General features: G+C 49.0%; 1 protein-coding gene across 5 annotated transcripts in view; it reads left to right on the top strand.

The window, feature by feature from the left end:
• The window catches only part of CEP290 (centrosomal protein 290), a 451,099-nt gene that overhangs the window by 155,441 nt on the left and 280,799 nt on the right, over nucleotides 1-14,859 (top strand). For all 5 annotated transcript variants that reach the window (XM_075344782.1, XM_075344781.1, XM_075344784.1 and 2 more), the window contains 2 exons: nucleotides 4,736-4,851; nucleotides 12,128-12,230. In XM_075344782.1, coding sequence (XP_075200897.1) covers nucleotides 4,736-4,851; nucleotides 12,128-12,230 — 219 coding nt within the window. The remainder of the gene's footprint in view (nucleotides 1-4,735; nucleotides 4,852-12,127; nucleotides 12,231-14,859) is intronic.

Below are 14,859 nucleotides of genomic sequence, written 5' to 3'. Positions count from 1 at the left end.
GTTCCATCGGTGGCTGGAGGGCAGACAGATCCGCATACAGGCGGACAACGCCACGGCGGTCGCGTACATCAACCACCAGGGCGGCACACGCAGTCGTCAAGCCTTCCAAGAAGTTCGGCGGACTCTGCTGTGGGCGGAAGCCACAGCCTCCACCATCTCCGCAGTTCACATCCCGGGCGTAGAAAACTGGGAAGCAGACTTTCTCAGTCGCCAGGGCATGGACGCAGGGGAATGGTCTCTTCACCCGGACGTGTTTCAAGAGATCTGCTGCCGCTGGGGAACGCTGGACGTCGACCTCATGGCGTCTCGGCACAACAACAAAGTCCCGGCATTCATGGCACGGTCTCAAGATCACAGAGCTCTGGCGGCGGACGCATTAGTTCAGGATTGGTCGCAGTTTCGACTGCATTATGTATTTCCTCCTCTGGCACTGCTGCCCAGAGTGTTGCGCAAGATCAGGTCCGACTGCCGCCGCGCCATCCTCGTCGCTCCAGACTGGCCGAGGAGGTCGTGGTACCCGGATCTGTGGCACCTCACGGTGGGTCAACCGTGGGCGCTCCCAGACCGCCCAGACTTGCTGTCTCAAGGGCCATTTTTCCATCTGAATTCTGCGGCCCTCAACCTGACTGTGTGGCCATTGAGTCCTGGCTCCTAGCGTCCTCAGGGTTATCTCAAGATGTCATTGCCACTATGAGACAAGCCAGGAAACCAACGTCCGCCAAGATCTATCACAGGGCTTGGAGGATCTTCTTACCCTGGTGCTCTGATCGGGGTTTTACCCCCTGGCCGTTTGCCTTACCCACTTTTCTTTCTTTCCTTCAATCCGGAATGGACAAGAGTTTGTCTCTCGGCTCTCTCAAGGGACAAGTATCGGCGCTTTCCGTGTTTTTTCAAAAGCGTCTAGCCAGGCTTCCGCAGGTCCGCACGTTCCTGCAGGGAGTTTGCCACATAGTCCCACCTTACAAGCGTCCGCTGGCACCCTGGGATCTTAACAGGATGCTAACGGCTCTTCAGAAACCACCTTTCGAGCCGATGCGGGATGCCCCTCTATCACGCCTTTCGCAGAAGGTGGCCTTCCTAGTGGCAGTCACAACACTTCGGAGAGTGTCTGAGCTAGCAGCGCTGTCATGCAAATCCCCCTTCCTGGTGTTTCACCAGGATAATTTGGTTCTGCGTCCGGTCCCGGAATTTCTCCCTAAGGTGGTATCCCCTTTTCATCTCAATCAGGATATCTCCTTACCTTCCTTTTGCCCTCATCCAGTTCACCAATGTGAAAAGGATTTGCACTTGTTAGATCTCGTGAGAGCACTCCGGCTCTACATTTCTCGCACGGCGCCCCTGCGCCGTTCGGATGCCCTCTTTGTCCTTGTCGCTGGCCAGCGTAAGGGGTCGCAGGCTTCCAAGTCAACCTTGGCTCGGTGGATCAAGGAACCGATTCTTGACGCCTACCGTTCTTCTGGGCTTCCGATTCCTTCAGGGCTGAAAGCCCATTCTACCAGAGCCGTGGGTGCATCCTGGGCATTGCGGCACCAGGCTACGGCTCAGCAGGTGTGTCAGGCGGCTACCTGGTCGAGTCTGCACACTTTCACGAAACACTATCAGGTGCATGCCTATGCTTCGGCAGATGCCAGCCTAGGTAGGCGAGTCCTTCAGGCGGCGGTCGCCCACCTGTAAGAGGGGGCCGTTTTTCGGCTCTTTTTATCGAGGTATTCTTTTACCCACCCAGGGACTGCTTTTGGACGTCCCAATTGTCTGGGTCTCCCAATGGAGCGACAAAGAAGAAGGGAATTTTGTTTACTTACCGTAAATTCCTTTTCTTCTAGCTCCTATTGGGAGACCCAGCACCCGCCCCTGTTCCCTTCGGGCTGGTTGTTCTTTTGTGTACACATGTTGTTCATGTTGAATTGTTCTTTTGGTTCATGGTTTCAGTTCTCCGAACATCCTTCGGATTGAATTTACCTTAGACCAATTTATAAGTTTCCTCCTTCCTGCTTTTGCACCAAAACTGAGGAGCCCGTGGTCCACGGGAGGGTGTATAGGCAGAGGGGAGGGGTTACACTTTTTAAAGTGTAATACTTTGTGTGGCCTCCGGAGGCAGAAGCTATACACCCAATTGTCTGGGTCTCCCAATAGGAGCTAGAAGAAAAGGAATTTACGGTAAGTAAACAAAATTCCCTTCTTTTTATTTTAGGATGGGCAGCAGCATGGGGGCCATATCTAACACGGGGGAGGGGGGCATGTGCCATCAAAGGGGGGCGCAGGCACATATAATATGCGCCGCTCCCCCAGCCCATCGCCGCGGTGCAGTTTCAGCACCACGGTGATGGACAGCGGCAGTGCATATTATATGAGCGGGAGCAGTAGATCTCCTGCTGTAGCCTCCACCAGCCTGCCTCAGCCCCCAGCACCGCTCCAGAGCTGCCCCCACCTCCCCTGGGCCCTGCAGTATATAATCTGTATAATCGGATTATAAGACGCACCCCCTACTTTCCCCCAAAATTTGGGGGAACAAAAGTGCATCTTATAATGCGAATAATACGGTAAACTGCCTTAATGTCAGGGATGGACAATTACATTTCCCAAAGGTCCAGAGTGACATGAGTGACTCTGACTCTAGAGGACTAAACCAACAAGCTGAATTTAATGCTTATTTTTATAAAAAAAAAAAAAAAGCAGATACTGCTCCTGTTTTTCAGCCTTAAGTACATAAGAGTATATAGATGTGACCTGATGAACAGTTCTACCCACACCGTACAATGCCACCACAAACCATGTTAACACTAGAACTACTGAGGTAGTCATTTTGACTACTTTGCACCATGTATTTCTATATAGGTGTCATGAGTCCAGTAGTTCTAGTGTTAAACAGGAGGTAGAGGAAAGCACAAGAAGAAGAAAAATCAGCACATCCAGCATAAAATGTATTCTTGCTTTATTTCCACATAGAATTAAAAAAAAGTCCATCCAAAAAATGAAGACCCTGACGCGTTTACGGCGCACAAGAGCATGCTAAGAATGTTAGCCTCTGATTAAAAACGCTCTTCTGTGCGGAAACGCGTCAGGGTCTTCATTTTTTGGATGGACTTTTTTTAATTCTATATGGAAATAAAGCAAGAATACATTTTATTCTGAATGTGCCGATTTTTCTTCTTCCTCTTCTTCACAAACAATATGCTGCCTTCTGTCACACCCACACAGCCAGATGATCCTAAAGCTGTCCTTCACCACAGAATGATTTCCTCCACAATTTCACCATAGACAAACAGTATATCCCAACAAATTCCCACAGTACGATACCTTCACTATCCCCCACACACAGTATCATGATTCACATTTCTCACCACACAGTAAAATAGCACCCACAATACCAACATACACATAGTATGATGCCCCAACAGCATCCCACAGTGTATGATACCCCCACTGCCCCCTTCCAAACAGATTGATCCCCACACACACACACACACTGTATGATGACCCTTAGACTACTTTCACACTTGCGTTGAACGGAATCCGTTGCTATCCGCAGCCTTGAGGAATTACGGTAACCGTTGCAGGAAACCGTTTGATTCCTCATAGACTTCTATTAGCTACGGATAGCAACGGATGGCATTGCATTGCGTCCGCCCCGCGGTGCATCAGTTCTTTTGACGCTGACCGTCCGTGACCCTTGGGCGGATGGAACGCTGCATGTAGCGTTTTTCTGCACTTGGCGGAGTGTCAAAAAAACGCAACCTTCAGGAATCCGTTGGCGTCCGTTGTTTTTATAATGGACGCCTATGGTGGTGGATTCCATTAGAATCCGTCATTTTGACGGATTCCGTTAACGCATCCGTCTTTACACAACTGCGCATGCCCAGATGTGTAAAGTCAAGGAAAAAAACCTATAACGGATTGCGTTATTTTGTACGATCCATAGCATCCGTTGTGCCACTATATGCAACGCATCCGTTGCATGCGTCACACAACGCAATGCTACGGATGCCGTTCAACGCAAGTGTGAAAGTAGCCTTACAGCTACCTCCACACATTATGATGTTCCAGAGAGCATTCTTCCACACAGTATGATGTCCCCACAGCTCCACACACAGAGATTTTCCACTCCACCACCACAAGTATTGATTGACAAAAAAGAAAAAAAAAAACACCCACCTCTCCCCATTTCCCCAATGCACTGCTCTCTGTGCAGCATATGGACTGAGGCTGCATGCAGCAGGAGGATCTAGTGTCATCATCATGCCTGCTGCACTGACACTCAGGCGCACAGGATGAATGGTAGAGTAGGGAGCTGATGACTCCTCATTCCACCATTGTTTTCACATCCTTAATATGTAAACACCATTGAAATTGAGATGCCAGTCTGGTAGCGAGTGGCCACACTGTTCCAGGCCTTTGGTTGTCTCATACCGCGGGCAGACAGGAGCAGTCCAATGACTACACATGGCCAACAGTTTGCCCAGCTCGCTTACACTTTATGTAAGCTGTATTTCCATCTACAGACAGTAAATAGACAACTAGAAAAAAGGAATTGACTCAAATTTTACTTGCAAACTAATTAGACTTTATTAAAACAGGAAAATGAACACATCTTTTCGCCTGTACTCCTCATGTAAAGTGAGCTGCATCTGTATTACTACAAAATATAAAGAAATACAGTGGTTTATAATACTATTGAGTTATATTTGACTTTTGGAAGACTCTAATCTTTTAATACTTCCTATGTATTTGATTTCAGGAGGTCGAGTCTAAAGAAAAGTCAGTTGTGATATTGGAGGAAGCACTAGAAGAATATAAGAGAAAACTTGCTGTGATGCGTCACCAGCAGGGGTTAATCTACAAGGAGTATCAGAGGTAACTGTAATCTAGTATAACAGATCGCTTTGGGTTATGTTAATGTTTTGTCTTCAGGAGCACACCAATCCTCTGTCCTTGGCTTCCTTCTTTCCCAAAGTCTGTACACTCCTTTAGGCTATGTGCGCACGCTGCGTTTTTTTTTGACGCTGCGTTTTTTGTGCGTTTTTGTCTGCTAAAAACGCACAAAAACGCACCGGCGTCGAAAAAACGCATCAAAAAACACATGCGTTTTTACCGCGATTTGGTGCGTTTTTGGCTGCGTTTTGCTGCGTTTTTGATCTCTGCGTTTTTCCAATGCATTGCATGGGCGGAAAACGCTGAAAAACGCAGGAAAGAATTGACATGTCCATTTTTTTTTTCAAGCTCAAAAACGCAGCTTAAAAAAACAGTTGTGTGCGGACAGCAAAAATGAAAACTCATAGAGTTTGCTGGGGAAGCAAAGTCATGCAGTTTTGAGGCCAAAAACGCACCCGAAAAACGTGCAAAAACGCCGCGAAAAACGCACTGTGCGCACATAGCCTAAAGTTGACAGTTCGGACCTGTGGCATAGTTATGCCACTGATCTGAATAGAGCACTCTTCTACGCTACGAGCAGAGTCATCTTTGCTTCTGAAGCAAGGGCAAAGCAGAGGGCACCCTTCCAGTTGAAGCCTGCCCATATTTAAGGAGTCATATAAATTAGAGTATTGAGCAAAACTGTGTCTTGCCGGAAGACGGCGCAGTTTTCGAAAGACTTAAGTGTGCGCAGTAAACCCCAGCCACAGAAGCATAAGAGCTAAGAGCCAGGAGATATGACTGCGCCAGCACCACTGGAGTATGTTATGCATGCCCAGTATGCGATTGCTAGAGAAGACATAGTGCTATGTGCCGTCCACTTGTAGCTAACTGATAGGTATATTATAAGCGCTCAGGAGAGACCAGTGCCAGACATGACACAGTGAAGGACAATGTGTCACATATGTGTGGCACTAATGTGTGACGCATTGTTTTTCTTTATCGTTCCTTTGGGAGACCCAGACCATGGGTGTTTAGCTTCTGCCTCTGGAGGACACACAAAGTACTACACTTAAAAGTGTAGCTCCTCCCTCTGAGCTTATACACCCCCTGGTAGCCAGTCCTAGCCAGTTTATTGCTTTGTGTCAGGAGGCATACATCCACACATGCATTCTCATCTGATTTGTTTGACTTTTGGAAAGAGTTTGAAGAAAAGCGGGTCCATGTCTGGACTCCCGGCATGTCCCTTCTCACCCCACTGTGTCGGCGGTGTTTTTAAGGTTGATTTACAAGGCTGCAGCCTTACATGCCGCGCTCCTTCACCATCCCTTCTGGGCTCTGGCTTGAAGTGGGAGCCAGCACGGTCTCCATGCCTGGCAGGAGTCCGGTCTCCATCCACAGCCCCTTGAGGATTCTGTTGGACCGGAGCACTCATCCCCAGGGACATGGCCCTGCGTCTCAGCAGCTAAGTACCTGAGACGTTTATGTTGGGGGTCCCGGTTCTTTATTGTAAGGGGAGAGTATGCTGTATGTGATTGTTTTAACTTTTCCGGCGGATTCTCTAGCTTTTGCCTGAGAACCGCGCCGATGGTGCCTGCTTGTCGGCCTCGCCGCTTAAATTTAGGCCCCGGCTTTGCCGGAGGCCTAGTTTCATTTTCCTGCCCTCGCATGTGACTCATACAGAGGGACAGGTTCGGCTCCTCCCGGCGGCCGTTCTACACAGGGGAGGGACACTCCCCACTGCTGGGGTGTCCCTCTTTCCCTGCAGGTCTCTATAGCCCTCCAGTTCCCGCTCTTTTATAGGAACGCCCCCTAGTCATTTCTCAGGCAGAGTTCACTCTGCTCTGGGACATCCTGCATTCTGCATCTCTGCTGAGGTGCTGCGACTGGGGGACCGGGCTTCGGGATCTGGAGGGCACACAACACCGCGCTCAGCGGTCTGGTAAGCCACGGCCGGTCTCCGGTTGTGGACCTCTGTATATTCTCCCTGGGGTTCATTCTCTGCAAAGCCCCCACTCCAGCAGCATGTCTCACACAAGGAGCAAGGCTCCAAAGCTTTATTCTGCATGCACTGCATGTAATCTCCTGCTGCCTGAGCCGAGCATTTATCCACACTGTGATGGTTGCTCTAACTTGGCGGTGCCACAGCCTGGAGTCTCACCCCCAGTGGTCTCTCAGGCTGCTGCTGCACCTGTGATTGAACCCCCGGCCTGGGTAGAGTCCTTTTCTAGGTCCATATCCCAGTCATTTGCTGAGTCCATGGGGCTTTTGTCCAGGACTTTGATGAATATGCATCAGCCCCCCTCACAGGGTGCCTCTAATACTCTTGACAGAGGACTCCTATCCTCTAACCTCCGTCCATCGGAGCTCACGGAGGATTCATCATCTGATCCCAGACCCCGTCCTTCTAAGAGAAGGCGCAGGGTTTCCTCCCCCTCCCCATCCCACGGCTCTGTCTCAAGAGCTGACTCTCAAGATGAGGAGGATGCCCTCACTGGGGGCTCGGAGGCTATGTATCCCATCGATTTCTCTGAAGGTGACTCAGATCTTAGTGATTTGATTGCTTCTATTAATTCTGTGCTGGATCTCAATCCGCCAGTGTCAGAGGAGCAACTCTCTTTGGCAGAAAAACATCAGTTTACCTCGCCTAAGAGAGTGAAGAGTGTGTTCTTTAACCACTCCAGTTTTCAGACCGCTGTGACCAAACCCAGGGCCTGCCCTGACAAACGCTTTCCAAAGCGTGGTTCTGATGACCGGTTTCCATTTCCACCTGAGGTGGTCAAGGAGTGGTCTCACTCCCCAAGAGGAGATGCATTCCCTCACCAAGGAATCTATGCCTGAGATGGTTACCTTAACTGCTCAGGCTTCAGCTTTTTCATCTTATGCCATGTCTGCCATGCTAGAGGCTGCTCACCGCACTGCGGTGGCTTCAGCTAATTCTCTTGTTATCCGCAGGATTTTGTGGCTTCGAGAGTGGAAGGCAGATGCTTCTTCCAAGAAGTTTCTTGCTGGGCTCCCTTTTGCTGGTTCACGGCTGTTTGGTGAACAGCTGGATGAAATCATTAAAGAAGCTACTGGCGGGAAGAGTACTTCCATGCCACAAACCAAGACCAGGAAACCCGCCTAGGTTAGGAATCAATCGAGGTTCCGTTCCTTTCGTTCCTCCAACTGGTCATCCTCTAAGCCTTCCGCCTCGTCCGCTAACTCCGCCAAGGATCAGAAATCCAACTGGCGCCCAAAAGCGCGTCCGCAGAAGACCGCAGGAGGTTCTGCCACTAAGGCAGCTTCCTCATGACTCTCGGCCCACTCCAGCCACGTCCTTAGTCGGTGGCAGGCTCTCCCACTTTGGCGACGCTTGGTTAAAGCAAGTCTCCGATCAGTGGGTGAGAGACATCATATCTCACGGCTACAGGATAGAATTCTCTTCCAGCCCTCCAAACAGATTTTTTCTCTCAACTCCCCCCTGCTCCAAGGCCGCCGCCTTCTCGCAGGCCGTGGCGTCCTTGCAGGCAAACAGAGTGATTGTCCCAGTTCCCGCTCAGGAACGGTTCAGAGGTTTTTACTCAAATCTCTTCCTAGTTCCAAAAAAGGACGGTACCTTCCGGCCCATCCTGGATCTCAAGCTTCTCAACAAGCATGTCCGGGTGCGGCATTTTCGCATGGAGTCTCTGCGATCAGTCATTGCCTCTATGACCCAAGGGGAGTTCCTGGCGTCCATCGACATCAGAGATGCCTATCTACATGTGCCAATCACAGTGTCACATCAGCGTTGGTTACGTTTTGCGATAGGAGAGGATCATTTCCAATTCGTGGCTCTCCCCTTCGGGTTAGCCACGGCCCCTCGGATATTCATCAAGGTCATGGCGGCAGTGATTGCGGTCCTGCACCTCCAGGGATTAGCAGTGCTTCCTTATCTGGACAACCTTCTGCTCAAGGGTACATCCAGTGCAGACTGTCAGCGGAGTGTTTCGCTCACTCTCGCCACCCTAGCCAAATTCGGGTGGATTGTCAATCTTCCCAAATCCACTCTGACCCAGAGTCTCACGTACCTAGGGATGCAGTTCGAGACTTTGCCGGCACTTGTGAAGTTGCCCTTAATCAAACAGCAGTCTCTCCGGCTAGCGGTGCGCTCTCTCCTGAGGCCCCGCCGTTATTCCCTCAGGCGCCTGATGCAGGTGCTGGGTCAAATGGTGGCCTCCATGGAGGCTGTTCCCTTTGCCCAGTTCCATCTGCGTCCTCTGCAGCTGGACATTCTCCGCTGTTGGGACAAGCGGCCTTCCTCCTTACAGAGGTTAGTGGCTCTGTCGCCACGGACCAGGAGCTCTCTTCAGTGGTGGCTTCGACCCCTCTCCCTGTCCCAAGGGCGCTCCTTCCTGACTCCGTCCTGGGTGATTCTCACCACGGATGCCAGCCTATCCGGCTGGGGAGCGGTACATCTCCACCACAGAGCACAGGGCACTTGGACTCCGTCCGAGTCAGCCCTTTCAATCAATGTGCTGGAAACCAGAGCTGTGCTTCTAGCTCTCCTAGCCTTTCACCACCTGTTGGCAGGCAGGCACATTCGAGTCCAGTCAGACAACGCGACAGCGGTTGCCTACATCAATCACCAAGGCGGGACACGCAGCCGCCTGGCAATGTTGGAGGTCCAACGCATTCTTCAATGGGCGGAGGACTCCAAGTCCACCATATCCGCAGTCCACATCCCTGGCGTAGAAAACTGGGAGGCAGATTATCTCAGCCGTCAATCCGTGGACGGTGTCGAGTGGTCCCTGCACCCGGCAGTGTTTCAGTCAATCTGCCGAAAGTGGGGCACTCCGGACGTGGACCTAATGGCATCCCGTCACAACAACAAGGTTCCGGTTTACGTGGCTCACTCCCACGATCCTCAGGCCTTCGCCGCGGACGCTCTGGTTCAAGACTGGTCCCAGTTTCGTCTGTCCTACGTGTTTCCCCCTCTAGCTCTCTTGCCCAGAGTCCTGCGCAAGATCAGAATGGAGGGCCGTCGAGTCATCCTCATTGCACCGGACTGGCCCAGGCGAGCTTGGTATCCGGACCTGCTCCAACTGTCCGTGGAGATGCCGTGGCATCTTCCGGACCGTCCAGACCTGCTCTCGCAAGGTCCGTTTTTCCGCCCGAATTCTGCGGCACTCAAATTGACAGCGTGGCTCTTGAGTCTTGGATTTTGACGGCTTCTGGTATTCCTCCTGAAGTCATCTCCACTATGACTCGGGCCCGTAAGTCTTCCTCCGTCAAGATCTATCACAGGACTTGGAAAATTTTCCTGTCCTGGTGTCGCTCTTCCGGCCATTCTCCTTGGCCATTCTCGTTGCCGACCCTTCTGTCTTTTTTACAGTCCGGTCTGCAGCTAGGACTGTCCCTCAACTCTCTCAAGGTACAAGTCTCAGCTCTATTAGTGCTGTTCCAGCGGCGTCTCGCCCGGCTAGCTCAGGTCCTCACCTTCATGCAAGGTGCGTCTTACATCATTCCGCCTTATCGGCGGCCCTTGGATCCCTGGGACCTTAACTTAGTCCTCACTGTATTGCAGAAACCCCCTTTCGAGCCCCTTAGGTAGGTTTCTTTGTATCGTCTTTCTCAAAAGGTGGCCTTTCTAGTTGCCATAACTTCTCTCAGGAGAGTCTCTGATTTGGCTGCGCTCTCCACGGAGTCACCTTTTTTAGTTTTTCACCAAGACAAGGTAGTTCTCCGTCCGACCCCGGACCTTCTTCCTAAGGTGGTCTCTCCCTTCCACCTGAACCAGGATATTTCCTTGCCTTCCTTCTGTCCGGCCCCTGTTCATCGCTTTGAGAAAGCGCTGCATACTCTAGATCTGGTGCGTGCTCTCCGGATTTATGTGTCTCGCACCGCTGCGCTTAGGCGGTGCACCTCTCTTTTTGTGCTAACCACAGGGCGGCGCAAGGGTCTCTCTGCTTCTAAGCTGACCTTGGCCCGTTGGATTAGATCGACCATTTCGGACGCCTACCAGAGTACTCAGGTGCCTCCACCGCCGGGGATCAAAGCACACTCGACCAGAGCTGTCGGTGCCTCTTGGGCTTTTAGGCACCAGGCTACGGCTCAACAAGTCTGTCAAGCTGCCACTTGGACTAGCCTGCATACCTTTTCGAAGCACTACCAAGTGCATGCTCATGCTTCGGCAGATGCGAGCTTGGGCAGACGCATCCTTCAAGCGGCTGTCGCCCACTTGTGAAGTTAGGCTCCGCCTACTTCTTAGTTTTTTCTGTTTATTCCTACCCAGGGACAGCTTTGGAACGTCCCATGGTCTGGGTCTCCCAAAGGAACGATAAAGAAAAAGAGAATTTTGTTACTTACCGTAAATTCTTTTTCTTATAGTTCCGTATTGGGAGACCCAGCTCCCTCCCTGTTGCCTGTTGGCAATTTTCTTGTTCCGTGTGTTATCACCGGCTGTTGTCGTGGACAGAGTCTCCGGTTGTTCCGGTTCTTAATCGGTTCTACTTGTGGGTGGCTATTCTCCTTCAGCTTTTGCACTAAACTGGCTAGGACTGGCTACCAGGGGGTGTATAAGCTCAGAGGGAGGAGCTACACTTTTAAGTGTAGTACTTTGTGTGTCCTCCGGAGGCAGAAGCTAAACACCCATGGTCTGGGTCTCCCAATACGGAACTATAAGAAAAAGAATTTACGGTAAGTAACAAAATTCTCTTTTTTATGTTCCCACTGTTGGGTTGTGTATATTGGTTGTTGTCCACAACCTACACACATACCTAGGGCAGTAATTAATCACAGGAGCTTTTCTTTATTTATTTACCCTAATGATCTTTGGTCCTGGACTCCTTAAATATGGGCAGGCTTCAGCACACCTTCACTTTGCCTGACAAAGCTGTAGGCATACAGCGATATGCGCTGGGCTTCCCCATCTGACATCCTGGTTGAGGTGGTTTGTTCCTAGCCTAAACAAAAGTCACACTGTCTGTGATTGCATGGAACACAACTGGGGTGTTGCATCCACACATGCTCCGTGCACATCTTGGCTAATAAGGCCTTCATTGTGTGTGACAACAGTAATGATCTTCTGCACTTTGAGGCACGGGATCATGGATACTTCTTTTAAGTCCTCAAAAGAATCGAAAAATTAATTTTAGGTGACATCACATTGACAGACAGAAGTTCACTTTTAGAAACTTATACAGAACCTGTTATATCTTGTTAGTCTAAATTGATAGTTTGGCTTGGATAATCCTTGATTTTAGTGGGTGTCTGAGCAGGCTGGCCGGTACCTATATTTTATTTATTTTTTTTCATGCAGTGATAGAGAGTCCTGGCAGGTGGACATAAAAAGAATGAAGGAAGAAATTTCTAAATTAGAAGGTGAAAAAGAACAAGATACTGTACAAATAAAGGAATATATGGTAAGTGCCTACCATGTGCATTATCAATGTGCATTCATTACACTGTCACTATTTCAGGAAACAGTGATATGCTTTTCTGTAATTAAAGTCTATATTTTCGGGAGCATTCTTAATGTACAGTATCAATGATTCTGCATTAACATCATGATTTAGTTCAGTTTAGGTCTTGCACTAGCTAGTGTGACTCTCCTTAACCTGTTAAGGCTAAGGCTACTTTCACACTTGCGTTGGACGGCTTCTGTAGCATTGCGTTGTGTAACGGATGCATTGCATATAGTGGCACAACTGATGCTACGGATCGTACAAAACAATGGAAAGCTTTTTTTTTAATTTTTTTTTCTTCTTTACAGTTTTACCGGGAGCAGACTATTGTGAACGATCAGCTGATCGCTCTCAATAGCCGGCGGCCGGGCGCTCAGCTGAGCGCTCTCACATGCCGGCGGCCGGGCGCTTAGCTGAGTGCTCTCACATGCCGGTGGCTGGACATGCCAGCAGCCGGTCGCTCACATGCCGGCGGCCGGGGGCTCAGCTGAACGTTCGGCCACCGAAAGACAAAATAAAGTTTGTGATTTTTATGAAGAAAAAAAAAAAAAGAGCATGCGCAGTGAAATCCTACGAATTGCGCTGCTCAAAAAAACGTTCAATGCTGCGTTTCTTCCGCCCGACGCAGCGTCAAAATAACAACGCTGCGTCGTCCAGCGAATGCAACGCTGACACTTGCGTTACAGTGCGTTGTCCATACAAGTCTATGGAGTATAGCGCAGTGCGTTAACGGACTGCGCTATTCTCCATAGTGACGGACTGCGCTGAACGCAAGTGTGAAAGTACCCTAAGACAATGGGGGGATTTTTCTTTCCCATTCCAAGATCCATAACTTTTTTTTTTTATTTCTGTGTTAACACAGCCTTATGAGGGCTTGTTTTTTGCAGGACAAATTGTCATCATGAATAACACCATTCAATTTAATATTTTATGTTCAGGAAAATAATTTCAAGTATATACACATATATAATGCTATGATTTTTGGGGTTTGTTTTTCCAACATTTATTCTGTGGTAAAAATTATTCTGAAACCTGATTCTCCCGATAGGTACAACTATGGTAATAGCAGACTTGCATGCACGTCTATATGGACATGCAGGTCACAGAAAGGAATATAAAGGATGCCTTGATATCTGCTGTTATGAACTATTGGCCAGACATAGCGCTCCATGAAAATCTGCCTCCAGAAATTATTTTGAACAAAAGAGGGCATTACCAGTATGAGACATGTAATGACTGACACTTTACTCTCGTAATCACACGCAGCTCTATAGTCAGATCAGAACTAATACAGTACAACAGCTACAGTTGTCTTCTCATACTTGTGTCTGCTCTGCTGAAGAGCTGTTCCTGATTATAATGCCAGTGTCACACTTGCGAGTGACTTGCATGAGAATCGAGTCCCATCACCCGGCATGGCCTGCCGCTCTCCAGAAAGGAGCATGCAGCTGCTCTCCGGAGACCTGCGTGATGCGACTCGATGCTCACGCGATTCACTCGCAAGTGTGACATCGGCCTAACCAAGAAAGTGCAGCAGAGTTGAACTTTTCCTCATTATAGATACAGTTGCACTGCAGTCTTCTCTCATACTGTTTCATCTTCCATCTCACTGGCAGACCGTGTGAGTCTGGAGGGGTTGGCAGTATAGCACAGCTGACAACACTGAGAACACAGCTGCAAATGTGTTTATAATTGGACAAGGTTCAAGTCTGCTGTACTTTTCATTATAATCAGGCACAGCTCTGCAGCAGATCTGCCAGCACTATGACAGGACAAATGCTAATGTGTTTGTAATGAGAGAAAGTTCACTTCTGCTGTACTTGTCACTATGCTGTACTATGTTTGATCTCATAATCACACACAGCTCTGCAGTGATATCAGATCACCGCCATTACATGTGTATTAAGGAGTTGTGACTTTTTTACAACCTGCAAAGGTTAGTGTGCCTTAATTTACCTACCGGGTAAGACCCTATTGTGTTTCTCTGTTCCACAGTTATTTTTTTGTGATATCAGAACTGTCAGTCATTACATGTCTCAAACAGGTAACTCCCCCATTAAATTAAAATAAGCTTTGGAGGCAGATTCATAGGGGGATCTTAAAAGCTCATTTGCATGTAAGAAAAACATGGATGTCTGTGGAATAAGACATCGAATTGCAGATCTCAAGGTATCCCTTTATTCAACCTTCTATGATCTGTATGCTCATATAGACTGCTTGGGAGGGATGAACTCACTGACAGATTCACTTTATGTTAAGTGGTGAAAAAAATATCTGAAGTTTTTATTGCCAAATATTTAAGCGCCACCGTGAGAGACTGAATGGTAAATAGCAGCAATCAGAGCTTAGCTCTGTCCGCTGCTGATAGACACACATGACGACTAAGTGACATAAGTGGCATCAATTGTGTGTAGACAGAGCTCAGCTCTTGAGCCCTCTCCACTCATAATCGCCCCCACAATCAAGTAAAGGTAAATGATTTTGCGTTAAGGGGTTAAATCAGTTTGCCACTACTATGGTATTGATTAATTATCCCTAGGATTAAATCTGGAAGCTAGAGGTAAAAAGCAGAGAGCTACAGAATATA

This window comes from Anomaloglossus baeobatrachus, chromosome 4 (genome assembly GCF_048569485.1).
Source record: "Anomaloglossus baeobatrachus isolate aAnoBae1 chromosome 4, aAnoBae1.hap1, whole genome shotgun sequence".
NCBI classification, from domain to species: domain Eukaryota; kingdom Metazoa; phylum Chordata; class Amphibia; order Anura; family Aromobatidae; genus Anomaloglossus; species Anomaloglossus baeobatrachus.
This window is presented reverse-complemented; position numbering and strand designations above follow the sequence as displayed.